This window comes from Phoca vitulina, unplaced genomic scaffold (genome assembly GCF_004348235.1).
Source record: "Phoca vitulina isolate PV1807 unplaced genomic scaffold, GSC_HSeal_1.0 scaffold13, whole genome shotgun sequence".
NCBI classification, from domain to species: domain Eukaryota; kingdom Metazoa; phylum Chordata; class Mammalia; order Carnivora; family Phocidae; genus Phoca; species Phoca vitulina.
Window position 1 is genome coordinate 10835111 of NW_022589716.1, and position 19504 is coordinate 10854614.

Genomic DNA, 19504 nt, shown 5'->3' on the forward strand with positions numbered 1-19504 from the left:
TAAACCATGTTGGCTGGTGAAGCCGTAGGGAGAAAGTAAGACAGAGCAGGACAGGGGTAAGGAAGGACTGTTACTTAAAACAGGGTGACCACACAAGGCCTCACCTGTATGGAGGACGCTCGAGACTCGAAAGAAGTAATAGAGAAAACCCTATCTGGGAGGAAAGTATTCCACGCAAAGGGAACAGCAAGTGCAAAGGCCTGTCCCGAGGCAGGGGTGAGTCCGGCACATTTGTGGAAAGGCAGAAGAGCCAACGAGGCTGGGGCCAAGTGAGCAAGGCAGGGAGAGAAAAGATGAGGCAGGGGGCAGGGGCCAGAGCAGGTCAGGGCTGGTGGACCACTGGCATGGCCTCCTTGGCTTTGATTCGAGTGAGAGGGGGCACCACTGAACATTTTAAGCAGAGGAACGCCATGACCTAACTTATGTTGAATCAGGATTACTCCGGCTGCTGGGTGAAGAAGAGGTAAGGGGGTGGCAAGGGCAAAAGCTCTAAAACCAAAGTGGAGGCTCCTGCAAAATCCAGATGGAAAGACGGGGCAAATGGCAAGAGTGGATGTTAGCATGTTGCTGCCTGTATGCACCTTGACAGATAAATAACAAATCATATTTGTACTGCGTTAATATCTTTACAAAATACTACTCTGTGTTTTGTTACCCTGGACAAAGCTAGAGCTTTAGCTGTACAGACCTTATCTTGTGACCCCGATGGCATCTCTTCTAGAGTCTCAGTGCTTCCCAGATTGGAGAGCTGAGTACTTGGCTGTAACCCAGGGCTGGAGATATTGGAGTCGCCCATCTGATTCTGAAATTAAAAGGAAAAGTATATCATGTGAAAAGTTTGCTGACTATTATTTGGTTAGCAAAACATCGTATGTACTATGCTATCAAAATTAACACGTCCCTGGACTGAAGTTGGGGCTTTTTTTTTTTTTTTTTTTTTAAATCTGGTCTCCTGAGTGTTCTGAACTGTTTGTGGTGTCTGTTTTGACATGGATAATGCTCACTAGATGCTGGATCAGATAGCCCAAATATAACTTTAGATTTCTAAAATTTATAATTCCACGTCCATCTAGTGATCTTTTTTTAGCGTTTTTTTTTTTTTTTTTAGCACAGTGTTAGGCACTCCAATGTTAAAGGAATGGCAAAGAGGCATTTTTTTCTATTCAAGTGACTTAATCCTTATTTCAGAACACCTTTTACTCAGTGTTACCCATTTACATAGAGGTGAAAGAGCCTGGGGAAGTCTATGAAATATCTTTTGAAAACATCTGAAAACTACTGAAGCATTAGACAATTCTCCACATCACATGGTGCCTAGGAGGGTAAGTGTGGCCAGCAGACAGTCACTACATTACTGACTATATTCCCTGTGCGGTACTGTTCATCCCTGTAACTCACTCGTTTTCTAACTGGCAGTCTGTACCTCTTAACCCCCTTCAACTATTTTACCTGCTTATGAAATATCTTATTTTCCACCTCTTTATGCACCACCATCAATCTATATTAACACATTATGGAGAGTGCCTGGAATTAAACTGTATTAGAGAAAAGCTCAAAACACTGTTCACAAGTTCCTAGAACAGAAGGTATAAAATGTTCAGAAACATTTTAAAAATTGAGCGTTTGCACATAAAAATCCCAGCTTCTTATTTTCAGAGAGAAGCTGGATACCTTGGCAACAACGGCTGGAGCTGAGCTGCAAGTGACCCTCTGATGCAGGGCCAGGCTCTGTCCTCATCGGGTCCACCCTGACCCACTGCATGCACTCCCGTGGCCCATGTGGTTTTGGGGGTAGTTGAGTCTCCTATACTTAACATGAGCTACAAGATAGGTTATGCTTTAAAAGGTCTCTAGAACTTCAGACATTTTTTTATACATGTGTAGGGCCGTTCTTGGAAGGTTTCCTCTGAGTTTGTTTTTTGATGACACTCTAGTATTTATTTGTATGGATTGGGGGAAGTGAACAATCACAAACTTCCCGGAAGGTAATTTTACAATATCTGGTAAAAACCTTAAAAATATCAAAATCCTTTGATCTACCAATTCTATTTCAAGTAATTTATCTTAAGAGAAAATACTGAACATGAAAACTTAGCTACAGGATATATTTCTGAATTCTTAAGAGAATCAGAAAAAAACAGCATATTGTTTATGTAAGGCACGGAAGGAAAAATATGTAGCTATTAATATCACTGTTCTCTTTTTCAAAGACTTTTCATTCTACCAAAAGAAATCTCACAGGGACTCCCTATGAGATGAACAGCCACTGTCATAAAGATACTGCTCTTTGGGAAAAAACTGGTTACAAAAGAGTTAATAAAAGCGACTTTTAAGACTAGTTAATAAAACTAATGTAGAAAAATGTACCACACACACTGGGACATATTTATACATATATTTGGAAGGATACATAATGAAGTATTAACAGTGATCATTTCTAGGTGGTGGGATTATGTCTTTTTCTTCTACTCTAATCTTTAAATATAAAATAAAAATAGCCCCTACAAAAATCCAGGATTATATCCTGTGACTAGAAGTAACTCAGCAAGGAGCAACTGTAAAGGACTGTGGGTTTAGCTATCTTTCTTTACATTAAAAAAGGTACGCTGGTTAAAACAAACTATAGGACTCAGGGAGAAAATGTTTATATAGGCAGTTCTTATTTCCAAGTAGTCTCTACTATAAATCCTGCACCCCAAAGTCTGGAATTTCATTCATTATATGACACACAGTGGACGGGGGAGATTTAGGGTTGGGAGTACATCCCATTGCTGAGGTGTGGTTTGTACCCCTGCCCTTGACTCTGTCAATCTAAGTCTCTACCTAAAGATAAACAAAGGAGCCATCTGGAACCATGCGGCAGCTGAGAGCACCCACGCAAACACTGAGATATGAATTCATGGGTCACTGCTAATACCAACTCCATTTGGTTAGATGACAGGCAAGTGCAGACAAGAAACAAAACTGTTCTTTCAGGAAGCTCCGCCTATTTACAGATAGTTTTCAAAAACTTTAGAAAGAACACATTATAAAGTAAGTACCAAAGATTTTACTAAGTTCCCAAAGATTTTAGTTCTAGACATCATTTTATTTATTCCACACCATTGGGAACATTTTCTTTACAACAGTTATTTACTGTGCTCTCCATATTCTTACTTTCACAATGCATTAACTAGAAATCAGGTCAGATTTTCAGATTGCCTGTTTGACCTAAAGCTCCTTTATAGCTTTGTGTACAAAAACTAAGCTTCAGTTCCTGCTTTCGTTTTGCAGTCACTCGCTACTTAGCCTGAGGAGTAAGCGGGCCACCTCCTAGAGCGCCAGCTCTGGTGTACAGCCCCTACACTTTCTGTCCCGTGTGGCACCACCACGATCTAGTCATCACTAGGCATATGTGACAGAGCCCTGGGTTTATTAGTTACCTGCTATCAGAACACAGAAAGGCCTCTATAAAAACTGAACAAGGCATCTATAGATAATCCAGATCTCATTAAGGATATGAGGGAGTCTGGGGGAATATAAGGTGACCTAAAAGTACAAAAAATGATTCTTAAAGTAAATGATTATTAAAATTTATTCTCATCCAGTTTCCTAAAAATCAATAAATCTACTATAGAGATGACTGCTTCTCCTATATTAATTTTCACAGATCCAGAAATTCCTCCTAATTCTCTATGAGACACTGAGGAATTTGGTATAATTTGAAACTTCTCATGGACTCTAATGTATACTTCTCTACCCTGGGTGGGACTTCCTTTGGTGTCTAAATATGACTTCCTTTGTTAGAGGAAACTACCTTCCAGAGCACTGTTTCCAAAGTTTGTTTCCTAAACTCTAGATTCTTGAGATGCTAAAGGGGAATATGTGAAAAACGGTCCTGTGGTTAAATCAACTTGGGAATTACAGGGCCCCTCAGAGTCTTGAGCATTGCAAAGCCCTAAGAGGATGGGGGAGGAGGAGCCACGTAAACAATGTTTCCTTAACTCACTTGACCAACTGGAACTTTTCCTTAAGGATCACTTGCTAACCATGTAGAGACTAGTGACAGAGCAGAACTGTTTGGGAAACACATCAGAGAGTGCTTTTCATACCTTGCTCCTTAAATTTTTGGTGAGGTGAGCATCACATAGAAAATAAAAGAAAGTACTTAATCAAACATGAGTAAAGAGTAAGGTGACAATTACAATGCCACTAAAACAAGGTGCAGCGGTGGGAACCTTTGGTCTTGCTCCTAGAAGTGTAGGGCTCTGAAGTGCCCATGTCAAGTGAAAAGCCAGGACAGTTTCACAGCCACACGGTTTGACGATCACCAAGGAAATGTCCACTGCTTGACCCACAGTGGACAGTTCATAAGTGTGTATTAAATAAATTAACAAATGCCCTACAACTTCCATTTTATTCAACCTTGGGGAGAAAATATTATCATTTAACTTTTAAACTAACACACAAAAGAGAAAAAAAAAAAGAATTCTAGAAAAGCTTCACATGTGGGTAAAATCCAAATCAAAGGCTGTGAACCTACCACCAATTACAGACCATAAATATCCCCTTTGGTATTAGCGGGTGCAAATGCTCAGACTACATAAATTCCTAAGCCCTAGCAGAGACTGCAGGGGTGAACAACAGTCAAGAAGCTTTTTCGGAACTACCTGCTGCAGGCTCACTTCTGCACCCTGAAACCATTTTCTCCCATAGTCATTTTACAGGAATAGAAAAAGAGCATTCTAAATTTTCCTGCCAAGTCAAGGACTCTGAGATAAGCAAATTTCTTTCCCCATCTTTTAGGCTAAAAACAGTAAGACACACTTTCTTTTTGGACTAATTATCTCTACTGGCCTTGAGGTAACTTCCCCAGCACAGGAGTCCCCTGCAGGCCTCCCCCTCCCCTCTCGGTGCTCCCAGTCGGCATCTCACCCTCTCATATTCATCCTTGGCTCTGCTTAGCATCTCCAGGATGTCAATGGGCCTGTGGTCACTGCAGCCGTTGGCCTGGCTAGGACTCTGCTTGTCCCGAGCCGCTTGCTGGGACCGCCGTGTCTCCTCTTCTACAACACTAGTGGAAGAGAACCAGGTTTCAGAAAGACTTCTTTAGACATAACCTGACGTATGAACCCTCCTGGTGCTCGTCTTCTGTGGATACGGGAAGAATGTCATAGGATACACTGGCCTCCCAATATAAACACGGGGCCTCGGTTACCTCATCCCGGGAATACATGACTAACCACTTCACCAGCTCATGCACAGCGATGCCAACTGATGGTGTCTCACTGTTAGGACAGAAGTGCAGAATTCTTTTCTAGAGTTGGTGGGAGCAGATAAGTTAAAATGACTAAATTCTTTCTTTCTCTTTTTTGAAGTATCTCAGACTCAGTCAAAGTACCAGGTAAATTACATTTTCAAATGGACGTGGCCAGCAAGACAAAGGCAGGCTGCACAGTGGAGCAACCCACTGTGCAGTTTGTACCAACACCGGACTAGTGGTGGGTGGGGGGTGGGGGGGTGGAGAGAACCTTCGTGAGAAGAGAGGTCTCAGGGAATCTTCAAAGGTTTCCCTTATTCTCTCCTTAGAAATCACTGAGTGGGTGGCTGAGGTCAGGGTGATTGTGGCAAGGCTCTTTATTCTGGTTGGTGCTTAGGCTAATTCTGCACTTGAAAAGACCTAAAGCAAGAAAAGTTGAGCGTTAAGAATGCCACTGATAGGGTTGAGGTCTTTTTTCTTTTTAAGATTCATATAGGTTTTAATCTCAACTGTAATGAATAGGCTTATCTACCATAGGTTATTAGGGGCACAGACCCAGCTTGTTAATTGTATGAACTAAGAACTTTCTGGACAGTGAAAAGGATAGGCAATAAAATAATTCAGTAGCAAAAGGTTTTTCTTTTTTGAATAAAAGGAGTAGGACAAGAATAGGCTGCTCAGTGTCTTGTTCACTGCTTTAAGACAGCCCACCTAGGAGCTCCCATTAACGTGTGTGGGATGGTTCTTATATTTGAAAACATTGGGTTAAACAATATTAAACAGACCTTTTTTAAATTTTAAATAGTAGAATCATTCTGAGTTTTTAACATGCTAAAATGTATTTGATTCTCCAAGAAGGGTGGGCTTATAAATTTTCCTAAATTTATGTGACCATACAGAATCTTCTCCTGAGGAGGGATTTGTTTGGAAAATCCTGCTTTAAGATAATATTGTCATTTCTCTATCTAAATTCTTACAGCTCTGAATAGGATAATTGATTGATGAGTTTTTTTTTTTTAAGATTTTATTTATTTGACAGAGAGAGAGCAAGAGAGCATAAGCAGGGGGAGCTACAGAAGGAAGGGGAGAAGCAGGCTCCCTGCTGAGCAGGAGCCTGATGCGGGGTTCAATCCTATGACCCTGGGATTATGATGTGAGCTGAAGGCAGATGCTTAACTGCATCTAGTTTTTTTTTTTTTTTAAAGATTTATTCTAGAGAGAAAGTGAGCAGGGGGAGGGGCAGAGGGAGAGAGAGAATCTCAGGCAGACTCCCTGCTGAGCGTGGAGCCCAACACAGGGCTTGATCCCAGGAGCCTGAGATCATGACCTGAGCTGAAACCAAGAGTCGGACGCTTAACCGACCAAGCCACCAGGCGCCCCTGGGATGATTATTTCTAAAATGAATGTACACTCATAGACTTTACAGTAGAGTGAAAGAAGACTGATATGTGATATGAGCATGAGACCAGTTAGAATCAATATTGTTTCTCTTATATCCACACTGGGAAAGAAAGACTGTACTGTCACAGCTGGGAGGCCTGTTGCAAAGGACAAAAAGACTGGAGAGACATATTGGTTGTTTCTTGATGGTGGGTCACAAGCAATTTCACTTTCCTTTTTTGTACTTTTCTTCATTTTCCATAATTAACAGGTGCTCCTTTAATAATCAGGAGAAAAAAAGAATGCTATTTCAAGTGACTTGTATTTACACTCAGTTATAGGCTGCACCAGCCTGAATCCACCTTTACTGAGGATTCTGGTCACGCAGCCTATTTCTCCTACCTCCTGCCATGCTGCCCGGCTTGCCCAGGCTGGTATTCCGCTCTCCCCTGACCCACACTGGATCTGAAATTTTGATTTAAAAGAAGAACATTTCTTTTCTTTCTTTCTTTTGTTTGGTTTTCTTTTTTTTTAAAGTAAGCTTTACGCCTGAATGGGGCCTGAACTCCTGACCCTGAGATCGAGAGCTGCATGCTCTACTGACTGCGCCAGCCAGGCGCCCCCAAAGAGAAGCACATTTCTAGTGGTCACCACTGCTCACCGGTGGAACAGGCCACCTTACAACGCTCACCACGGCTGCAAGTAGAAGCTGTCCAGATGGCATGGAAGGGACAGGAATGATGCTTGGACTCTGTAAGGCCTCTTCCAATCCAAACTCTGTGAGGAACGCCCTTGCCTCTTGCCCTCCTCTCAAATATGCCCCAAGCCTATCTGTAAAATCAGGAATAAAGCTCACTTCCATGAGTTCTCCAAATTTCATAGTCTATATAGGCAACCATTTAAACAAGTGTTTATTGTTAAGAAAAGTTTCTGGCAGAGTGGATTTTCTCTTTAGGAGAGTCAGCATTTCCCAAGTTTAGTGGATTTTCAACTTCGCCACTGACCAAAGAGGATTTCCAAATTCGGGTATGTACAGGTCTAGAAATTTGCTTGCTCTCCCACATAGCTTCTCAGTTTTTATAAACATCTTTTGGAATAAATCAATTTCTTTACTTGGAGAATTTTTATTATATTGCAGCTGTTGAAACAGTGATTTAACAGGATGGGCACTGACAGGCACAGTTATTGAGACACACAATATGCCAGAAAGAATTTTACCTGTATTTCTGGTTAGCAGAGATGATATTCTGAAATATGGGGCAAATAGAGGCTGTACACAGGCAAAGTCAGAGCAAGGAAAGATAAAGTAGTCTTTTTTTATCTTTGGTGACCAGAACACCATTTATCACAAAGTTAATGTTAACATATAAGGTATTCTCTTCGGCCATAAATAGTCCAGACACTTAAAACTCATTATCAACAATTTCATGAGGGCACTCTCTAATCACTTTCAATACCTCCTCTGCCTCTAGTAAAACCAGCTGAAAGTGTAAGCAAATGTGCTTCTTTTGGGCATTTCTCACGAAAGAACCTGAAGGCTCTTCTCTTCCCTTCTGCTTTCTGTTTCTACTTCCTCACCCTATTTTTGGGTTCCATACAATATTTTCAGATAGGCCTTCAGTCTTCTGCCTCATTTACCATCTGAAGTCTTATATGAGGGGTACCGCTGGCCCTGATAGTTTAGAAAAAAGCTCAAAATGGTTTCCTGTAAGTAGCTATTAAAGCTAAGAGACAGATTTCTCACGTGGGGCCCAAAAGCTCTCAATCTGCAGGAGAAAGTCTATATATTAATATATTCCAAAGTTTGGATATTTAAGGAAAATATTCTGGATTTCAGGATAACCAAGAATTAGCAAATCTGTGTCTTCTAAGTAATCAGAAGTAAAGTGCCTTTGCTGTAACTTTCAAAACTACAAAAAAGTAGGGGCACCTGGGTGGCTCAGTTGGTTAAGCGACTGCCTTCGGCTCAGGTCATGATCCTGGAGTCCCAGGATCGAGTCCCGCATCGGGCTCCCTGCTCGGCAGGGAGTCTGCTTCTCCCTCTGACCCTCCCCCCTCTCATGCTCTCTCTCAAATAAATAAATAAAATCTTTAAAAAAAAAAAACTACAAAAAAGTAGTCATCAAATAAGCAAATGGCTTTGTAAAAAAGCAGCTTTAATTAATTAATTTCCAGAGAAAAGGTGTTGTAAAAAGAAAAGTGTGGTTCTTCAAGCCTGAGTGATCCAAGTTCATTTGGAACACTGTCTGCAGGGGTGTGTGCCCACAGTAATAAACATGGCCTCCCCTGTGAGCTCACAGCCAAAGCAAATAAAGCAGGAGGCTGACGAACATCGCATCAGGACATGTGAGCGGTCCTGGATTAAAACGTCGCCTTAGCCATGTGTGCTTCTTTTAAAATGCAAATATACTTGAACTGAGGTTTGGGGGTTAATTATTTACTTACACATTTACAGAAATTAGTGTAAAATTGGCCTGTTTCTTAAAAAATGAAGACTGTTTTCTTCCACAGATGCAGGTAAGAACCTTGCAGGAGAGCAAAGGGAATTTTGATTTGACAGAGGGGGCTCCACATCTCTGAGGAGATTCAGGCAAAAACTGTGCAAGGGCAACACAGGCGGGCCACAACACACTGCCCGCCGTAACGCTCTGCCCAGAGCTGTGTGGCACCGCAGGCCCCCTCAGCACCAGTGTCCTGGGCTCCTAGGATCTGGACCAGCAGCACAGGTAAGCCAGGTGGCTCCCGCAGGCTAACCTAAGAAAGCACAGTGAACCCCCCCTTCAGAACATTAATTCAATAAAATTACTCTCCCAATTCTAAGATTCTGACATACAAAACATTTACTGGAACACAACCCAGTGGTGAACTGGGGACTACCAAACCTAGAATCGGTGTCAAAACAAAGTTCACTTCAGGGAAGCATGTGCAGGAGTTCTCTATCAGCTGCTGAGCGCGGCATCACTCGTCAGAGCAGAAACCTGGAGGGAGCCTGAAGTAAAAGCCCCTTAGGAAAGCCCCTGCAGGTGGTGGGAAGGCTGTGCCCTGGTGTCGATGGTATCCTCTGGAGTTAGGCAGTTTGACAGCCCTAAGCATATCACCCCAACCTAATGTACAAATAAAGAAAAAGACTAGAAGGAAACAGACTAAAACACTAACAATGGGAATAGTAGGATTACAGACGATTCTAGAGTTCTTTAAGCTTTTCTGCCTCTTACAAATTTTTGACAATAAGCAGGAAATCAGGTGAGAAATAAATGAGTTAGTAGACTCAGTAACAAAGAGAAGTAAGGGGGAAAGTAATTTTTTCATCTCTCATATATCACTAATTGAATCTATGTCGTGATATAAATACTTACTCGGCCATGAGTTTGGCTATGCGGTGACAGTCATTCTTGTCGTAAAACCAGATGCTGTATATTGACACTTGAAAAACAAAGGAGAAAAAAGAGGGGAAATGAGGTTTCAATATTTGGGTGTATGTAAGTACTGCATTACCATGGAATATCACAGAATTTACCATGAAACCCTCAAACTGTTAGGAGTTCCTCTAAAGAAAAAAAAAAGCCTCTCCCCTAAACTGTTTAATAAAATTATTAAAATTAGGATCGGTAAAGTATCTAGATGAAAACTGGAAAGTCTGTTTTTAGACAGGATTACTAGATCTCACTGAGCCTGAGGAGCCAGTAAGTGTAAGCAGCACCATTATTTTATGTATTAGAAAGAAAAAGAACTTTTTCTTAAAAAGAAAAACACTGCCAGTTACACTAAGAATCAACATTGTAAGATGCATTCCAAATGGATAGCAAAATGTGAAAAAAAAGTGTCTCATTGAAAACCAAGTTCACCCATCAGCTAACCAAGCACAGAACCTCTACCATCTCTTGAAGCCTGAACGGAATTAGGAGCTCCAGCTCCAGACCCAGTGCATGACCGATACTATGCGCACAGGAACCGGAGGTGCTGGGGCTGGGCTCTGTCACACTTCTTACTTTTCCTTTTTCATTCCTAGCATGGATGGTGTGATCAACACTAAGAAAACCCTCACAAGATATTTGGTAAATAGGTATATGAACCTTATTATTAAAGGTAACAATACATAAAAATGACTGTAAATACTTTTTGAATAAGGTGGAGTAGAAATACTGAATACATAAGTCAAAATAAACATAAGGCTAGTTAGGGCTCACTGTTTCCATGTGCACCCACGGCACTCACAGCCTGGCCCAGGCTGTACCTCCCTTCACACTTACGATGACTGGTACAGGAAGTGCAGGTATCATTAGGCCTTTTTTTAAAATTAAACTTTTTTTTTTTTTTTAAACACAGGAAGTAGGATTTATTGGTGGGCATGAATAAGGAGGGGGCAGTGCCGGTTCTCCTGAGTGCAGAGCCTGCCATTTGTCCAAGGGGCCGCTATCAGGGATGTATCTGACCCACAGCAGTCTGGGATGAGCTGCTTTTCAGCCATCATGTCTTCAAATTCGTCCACATTAAACTTAGTAAAGCCCTACTTCTTGGAAATGTGGATCTTCCGATGGCCAGGGAACTTGAACTTGGCCCTTTGTGTGGCCTTAATCACATGCTCCTTGCTCTGCAATTTGGTAAGGATGGACATGATGATTTGGCCAATGTGGACCCTGGCCACTGTGCCCTGGGCCTTTCCAAAGGAGCTCTGCCTATCTGCCTGGAGCCCGTCAACCCCAGCACAGGACAGTTGGTACAGTTGACAGTCTTACGGATACGGATGACGTGGAAGGGGTAGAGCCACACCCGGATGTGAAACCACCTTTGCTACAGCTTTTCACCATGTACCTGTTGGCACAAATATGGGTAGCCTCCAGGGCTTCAGAGGAGAGCTGCTCATATTCATCTGATACTATGTAGCCACATAGTAGGTACTCATCCATTTCTGCCTTCTTCTGCCTCCGGTCAAAGATGCAGGGACACCTCTGCAGAAGTGAGACTTTGGATACGGCATGCTCTTACAATACCAGTAACACTGGGTTGCATGGTGGCCCATGGTGACACCGGATCTTCGGTGGCACCCCAAAGGAAAAGAGCTAAACTTTTAATTTTGAAGTAATTGTAGCCTCACACACAATTGTAAAACATAGACAGAGAATGTATGCCCTTTAATTTGTTTCTTCCAATGGTAACATTCTGTAAAGTTATAATATCATAGACAGGCTTCTGACATTGATACCGTCCAGATCCCTGGTGCCCTTCTATAGTCACACCCTCCTCCCTTGGTCCCTCTCCCCTGTCTCTGACCCCTAGCAAACACGCTAATCTGTTCTCCATTTCTTTAACATTGTATTTCAAGAATGTTATATAATATAAATGGAATTACACAGTATGCAACTTTCTGAGATTGACTTTTCTGACTCAACATAATTCTCTGGATATTGATCCAAGTTGTTGCTCGCATCAATAGTTCATTCCCCCTACTCTCACCTCCCCCCTTTTTTTTTGCTGAGTAGTGTATTTCATGGTATGGATGTACCTGTTCAACCATTTATCCATTTGAGGATATGTGGTGTGTTTCCAGTTTTTTGCTATTATGAATAAAGCAGCTATAAATGTTCATTCGAAGGTTTTTGTGTGAACGTAAGTTTTCCTCTCTGGGCTAAATGCCCCAAAGTACAATGACTGCATCATAGTAGTTGCATGTTCAGTTTAATAAGAAACTCTTAACCTGTTCCCCAGAGTGTTTGTGCTAGTTTATATTCCTACCAGCAATGTATGAGCAATCCAGTTTCTTTGCAACCTTGCCAGCATTTGTTGTTCTATTTTTAACTTCCTCCATTCTGATAGGTGTATAGTGGCATCTCATGGTGGTTTTAGTTTATATCTCCCTAATAGCTAAAAACGCTGACATCTTTTCATGTACTTCTTTGTCATCCATATATCCTATTTAGTCAAATGGCTGCTCATGTCTTTTGTCCCTTCTAATTGATTTTTAAAAAAATATTTATTTATTTACTTGAGAGAGGGAGCGAGAGAGCATGAGTGGGAGGGGCAGAAGGAGAGGGAGAGAGAATCTGAAGTAGACCCTGAGCTGAGCGTGGAGCCTGATGTGAGGCTCAATTCCACGACCCTGAGACCACTACTTGAGTCGAAACCAAGAGTCTGACGCCCAACTGACTGTGCCACCCAGGAGCCCCCTAACTGATTTTTTTTACTGTTGAATTTTATGACTTCTTTATATATTCAAGATACTAGTCCTTTGTTGGATATGTGGTCTGAAGATATTTTCTCCCTGTCTGTAGCTTGTTTTTCATCCTCTTAATAAGGTCCTTCCAGAGCAAAAGTTTTTAATTTTGACAGGTCCAATTTATCAATTTTTCCTTTTATGGATCATGCTTTTGGTGTCAAGTTGAAGAATTTTTTGCTGATGGACCCCTAGTTCCAAAATTTTCTCCTATGATTTTTCCTAAGGGTTTATAGTTTTACATTTCAGTCAGTGATCCATTTTGAGTTAACTTTTGTATAAAAACGTTTAGGTTAAGGTCTTTTTTTTTTTTTTTTTTTGGTCTAATTGTTCCAGCATTGTTGTTGAAAATGCGCTCTTCTTTTTTTAAAGATTTATTTATTTTAGAGAGAGAGAAACTTTAGCAGACTCCTTGCTGAGCTTGGAGCCCGACTGGGGGCTCAATCTCACGACCCTGAGATCAGGACCTGAGCTGAAACCAGGAGTCGGACGCTCAACCGACTGTGCCACCCAGAGGCCCCTGCTCTCCTCTCATCTTTTGTACCTTTGTCAAATAGCAGCTGGGCATATTTGTGTGGGTCTATTTCCAGATTTATTTTATCCTATTTATTTATGCGTTTATCCTTCCACCAATGCCACACTGTCTTGATTACTGCTGCTATATAATAGGCCTTAATATTGGGTAGAATAATTTCCCCACTTTATGCATCTTTTCCAAATTGTTTTAGCTTCTAGGGCCTATGCCTTTCCATATAAATTTTAGAATAAGTTTGTTTATGCCTACAAAAATCTTTGCTGGTATTTTGATAGAAAGTGCTTTAAGCCTACAGGCCAATTTGGAAATAGGTGAATTTGTACCATGTGGAGTCCTTCAATACACAAGTACAGTCTAGCTTTCCATTTAGTTTTTTTTTTTTATTTCTTTCATTAGTATTTTGTAATTTTCAGCACACAGATCCTTGTACATGTTTTGTTAACTTTAGGCCTAGGTACTTAATTTTCTTTGTAAGGATTATAAGTGGTAGGGTTTTTAAAAAAAAAGTTTATTTTTTTTTAAATTAATCTCTACACTCGATGTGTGGCTCAAACTCACAACTCCGAAATCAAGAGTCACATGCTCTTCTGACTGAGCCAGCTAGGCACCCCTAAATGGTAGTTTTTAATTGTGACTGATAATTTTGAGTGTTGATCTTGTATCCTCATACCTTATACCAAACTCATTTTATTAGTTCTAGAAATTTGTACCTAGACAGTCCTCTTATCTGTGAATAACATTTTTATTATTTCTTTCTCTCCCCTTTCTATTCCAGTATGTAAGCCTATTTTTCTTTCTTGCCTTCCTGCAGTGGTTAGAACTTTCAGTGCTGTGTCACAGTCAACACTGTGGACATCCTTGCCTTGTTCTCAAACTTAGAAGGAAAACATTCACTCTTTCACTATAAATATAACGTTGGCTGTAAGTTTGTTGTAGATGCTCTTTATTAAGATGACATAGTTCACTTCTATTCCCAACTTGAGAATGGACATATGATTTTTTTTCCTGCATCAAAAAACACAAAATATGATTAGTGATATTTCTATTTCATATTTAGTCTGTTGATATGATGGATTAAACTGATTGATTTTCAATACTGAACCAGCTTTGCAGATCTGGAATAAAGCCCATTTGGCATCATTTATATTTCTTTTCTCTATATTGTTGGGTTTGCTACTATTTGGTTGAGAACTTTTTTTTACCTAGCTCATGAGAGAGATTGCTTTGTGGTTTTCTTTTTTTTGTACTGTCTTCGTCTTGTTTGGGTATCAGAGTAATACTGGCTCTGTAAAATCAGTTGACAACTGTTCCCTCCTTGTCTGTCTTCTGGAAGAAACTGTAAAATTAGTGTTAATTCTTTGAATTTTCCAGTAAAACCATCTGAGCCTGGAGATTTTTCTTTTAAATTATTAATTTAATTTCTTCAAAGGCTAAAGGATTATTCATGTCATCTATTTTATCTTGGTTGAGTTTTGTAGTTTGGGCTTTCAAGGTCCATTTCTTCTAAGTTATCAAGTTTGAGTGTAAAGTTGTTCATAGCATTAGCTTATTACCCTTTTAATGTCTGGAGAATCTACAGTGATATCCACTATTCTATTCCTGATACTGGTACTTTGTGTCTTCTTATTTTTGTTAGTATTGCTAAAGGTTTATCAATTTTATTGACCTTTTTTAAAATTTAAAAAACCTAGTTTTTTGCTTCATTAATTTTTCTGTTTTCATATTTTCAAGATCATTGATTTCTTCTGCTCTCATTTTTATTCTTTCTTCTGTAGGCTTTGAGCTTATTTTGCTCTTCTTTTTAAAATTTCTTGAAGTGAGAATTTAGTAGGCTCTCAGCCAGTGTCACTTGAAAGGATGGGAGGAATTCCCCCTGGCTAGGCCACCTGGTGTGCCTCTCCTGGAGAAGGGAGCCTCTAACCTTCACAGATACAAACTGCTTCCCAGGCTAGGTTGATGATATGACTCCTCTTCTACCCCTCCACCTCCCCTTCATGGAAGGGAGGGAAAGCACTCCCTTGGTGGCCACTTATTGTCAGTAGGGCTTCTAATTCTTCCTGTCAGTTTTTCTGGGCTCACCTGATATTGTTGGAAGGACTCCCACTCGATCCAGGAGGGGAATGAGCCTACCTGATCTGCCTTGTGTTGCTAGACTGGAAGTCAACAAATATCAGACCTGGGTCCCCTTCTTCTGTTGGGTGAGAGGGTTTTAAGACCCTCCTGCTGGGTTGTTTTGCCAGTTCTGGGTCTTCCTCTTTCTACCTTTCAGAGTTCGCCCAATTGTCTCTTGTGTTATTTCTGGGTTTTTATAGTTATATTTAACAAGGAGAGCAAGGAGAGAGAAGTCTGTGCCATCTTGTTTGGATGAGAAGTCTCATTATGCATTTTCATGAAAAGACTAAGTGGCTTATTAAATATCAGAGAAAAAAAGTCTTAGAACTGTAGCTAGAACTCAGGTATTCCCATTCCTAGGCCAGTAGTCTTGACATCACACAGCCACTGCCTCATTACATGAAATAACATAAAATTTTTTATAGAAACAAAAAGTTAATGAGCTTCAATTATGCTTGAAGACTAAAGTAACACATAAGAGTATAAATAATTAAAAATTATACAATAAAAGGATGACAGAATATAGGAAATATAATGCTAGAACAAGAAACTTTAAATAGGAGCAACTGTGTGGCTCAGTTGGTTAAGCTTCTGCATTTGACTCGGGTCATGGGATCAAGCCCTGCATCGTGCTCCCTGCTCGGTGGGGAGCCTGCTTGTCCCTCTCCCTATGCCCCTTCCCCCCACTCATGCTCTCTCAAATAAACAAACAAACAAACAAACAAACAAAACAAGAAACCTTAAAGATCCTTTTCATAGCTATTATTTGAACTCTATCAACATACATTAATATGTATTGATATATTAATATACATTAATTGAGAAAGCCAATTAGCTTTTTTAAAATTGAGGTATAATTGACATAACATTATTAGTTTCAAGTATATGATGTAATGATTTATTATTTGTATATATTGTAAAATGATCACCACAGTAAGTCCAGTTAACACTCATCACCATACAGTCACAAAATTTTTTTTTCTTGTAATGAGAACTTTCAAGATCCACTCTTAGCTACTTTCAAATATGCAATACAGTATTATTAACTACAGTGACCATGCTGTACATCACACCCCATGACTTACTCATTCTGTAACTGGAAATTTGTACCTTTTGACTCCCCTTCACCCATTTTACCTCCCCTCCCCTGACTCAGGCAACCATAAATCTGTTCTCCATATCCATGAGCTTGTTTTTTTTGTTTGTTTGTTTTTGGGTTTTTTTGCTTAAAGATTCCACATATATTGGGGCACCTGAGTGGCACAGCTGGTTAAGTGTCCAACTCTTGGTTTCGGCTCAGGTTGTCATCTCAGGGTTGTGGGATGGAGGCCCGTGTTGGGCTCCGTGCTCAGTGCCGAGTCTGCTAAGGATTCTCTCCCCCTCTCCCTCACTCTAAAAATAAATAAATAAATAAATCTAAAAAAAAAAAGATTCCACATATAAGTAAGATCATAAAGCATTTATCTTTTTCTTTTTAAAGATTTTGTTTATTTATTTGAGAGAGAGAGAAGGGGAGATAGTGAGAGAGTACAAGCAGGTAGGAGAAGGAGAAGCAGGCTCCCTGCAGAGCAAGGAGCCCGATGCAGGGCTCAATCCCAGGACCCTGGGCTCATGACCTAAGCCGAAGGCAGACGCTTAACCGACTGGGCCACCCAAGCGCCCCTATTTATCTTTTTCTATTTTATTTAGCATAATGCCTCAAGATGCATCCATGTTATTGCAAAAGGTTAAGAATTCATTCTTTTTTATGGCTGCATAATATTGCATTCTGTATATATACATTTTCTTTATCAATTCATCCATTGATGGACTCTTGTGTATACATATTCTGGCTGTTGTAAATAATGCTACAATAAACATGGGGGTGCATATATCTCTTCAAATTAGTGTTTTCATTTTTTTCTTCAGATAAATACCCCAAAGTAGAATTGCCAGATCACATGGCGGTTCCATTTTTAATTTTTTGAGGAAACTCCATACTGTTTTCCATAGTTGATGCAACAATTTACAGTCCCAGCAACAGTGCATGAGGGTTTACTTTTCCCCACATTGTCACCAACACTTGTTCTTTCTTGTCTTTTTGATAACAGCCATTCTAACATATATGAGGTGATATCTCACTGTGGTTTTAATTTGTATTTCCCTGATATTAGTGATGTTGAGCATCTTTTCATGTACCTGTTGGCCATCTGTATGTCTTCTTTGGAAAGATGTCTATTGAGAACCTCTGCCCACTTTAAATCAGATTATTTGTTCTTTTGTTATTAATTGTAAGAGTTCTTTATATAATTTGGATATTAGCCCCATATTAGATATATGACTTGCAAACATTATCTCCCATTTGGTAGGGCCTTTCCATTTTGTTGATGGCTTCCTCTGTTGTGCAGAAGCTTTTTAGTTTGATATAGTCTCACTTGTTTATTTTTGCTCTCGCTACTTTTGGTGTCAAATCCAAAAAATCACTGCCAAAACCAATGTCCAGGAGCTCACTATCTATGTTTTCTTCTAGGAGTTTCATGGTTATCAGGTCTTACATTAAAGTCTTTAATCTATTTTGAATTTATTTTTGTATGATGTAAGATAGTAGCCCATTTTCATTCTTTTGCATGTAGCTGTCCAGTTTCCCCAACATCATTTATTGAAGACTGTCTCTTCCCTATGGTATATTCTTGGCTCCCCTGTTGTAAATTAACTTGACCATATACCTGTGAGTTTATTGCTTGGCACTCTATTCTGTTCCATTGATCTATGTGTCTATTTTTGTGCCAGTAACCACACTGTTTTGGCTACTAAAGCTCCGTAGTATATCTTGAAATCTGAGATTGTGATACCTCTAGCTTTTTTTTCTTTCTCAAGTATGCTTTGAGGGGCTCTTTTGTGGTTCCATACGAATTTTAGGACTGTTTGTTCTATTTCTGTGAAAAATGTCATGGCAATTTTGATACAAATTGTACTCAATCTGTAGATTGCTTTAGGTGGTACAGACATTTTACCAGTATTAATTCTTCCAATCCAGGAGCATGGAATATTTTTTCATTTATTTGTGTTTTCTTCAGTTTCTTTCATTATGTCTTAAAGTTCTCAGTGTACAATAAAAGCTATTTTAATGGCAAATATTTTGTTTCACTCTGAATTAAGGTCATTTTATTCTACAAAAAACTTCAGGGCCAATCACAACCTTAAAGTTCCCTTTTTGATGGAAATAAAAGTTTAACTGGATTTTTTCAATTGTCATTGTAGAGGGAGTGAAAGCATCGATATACAGAGTTAGTGAATTAGCTTCATTTTATGAACGAAGATGATGAATGTGAATTTTTTTCCTACCCTGTTCATAAGGGGACTTCTCTGCTGGAGAAACCCTCCGGTTTCACTAAAACTGTCCTTGACTGTTGGGTTCCATGTCTGGTTATGTGTCCTGCAGGTGACTGTGCACACTACCACCAGGCACCCAGGCTGGCTTCTGCTTTCTGAGTGGTCATTCAGCCTGCTGTGAAGAGTTTTCCATGTTTGGATCCAGGTTCACAGCCCCTCTTCCATTCACAGAACTTCAAAACACCACCAATGTTTCAAACAGAATCAATGTCTAATGAGAAACAAGTAATTTTGGAATATCTCACACGGTATAAGTAAATAGACTGAATTTAGCTTTGACAGCCCTTTGACAAGGAACACAGAGGAGGCTTTGTTACGGAGGAGATATTTATTAAACATTATCTTCTGCAGGGTCTTAGTTATGTTCCTATTCCTTTCAGCTAAGGATTGCTCCTACATAGAGTAAATCAGATTGGGCTCTGAAAAGACTCCATATATGGCAATTAAACACAACCATCTTTCTTTAAATATGCCTCTTTCAACTCTGGCTAAAGAACATACAAAACACAAGAGTCTGAATACAAGATTCCAGTTTTCCTCTAATGGACACACCTCTACAACTTACAGTGATGAGAAAGTTTATGGTATGCACTAAGTACATCAGGCTCAGAGAAGAACACACAACATTTTCTGGGCTAAACAGGGGCATTTAGTA

The 19504-nt window shown here is 40.0% G+C and overlaps 1 protein-coding gene and 1 pseudogene across 3 annotated transcripts in view; both read right to left on the bottom strand.

The window, feature by feature from the left end:
* DCP1A (decapping mRNA 1A) overlaps positions 1-19504 on the bottom strand; it is a 56224-nt gene that overhangs the window by 17598 nt on the left and 19122 nt on the right. For both annotated transcript variants that reach the window (XM_032411475.1, XM_032411474.1), the window contains 3 exons: positions 9976-10042; positions 4915-5053; positions 689-802 (listed from right to left, as the gene is read on the bottom strand). In XM_032411475.1, the coding sequence (XP_032267366.1) occupies positions 689-802; positions 4915-5053; positions 9976-10042 (320 nt within the window). The remainder of the gene's footprint in view (positions 1-688; positions 803-4914; positions 5054-9975; positions 10043-19504) is intronic.
* On the bottom strand, positions 10139-12585 carry LOC116636645 (annotated as a pseudogene). Its single transcript, XR_004300375.1, has one exon. The product of XR_004300375.1 is annotated as a 60S ribosomal protein L10-like (transcript).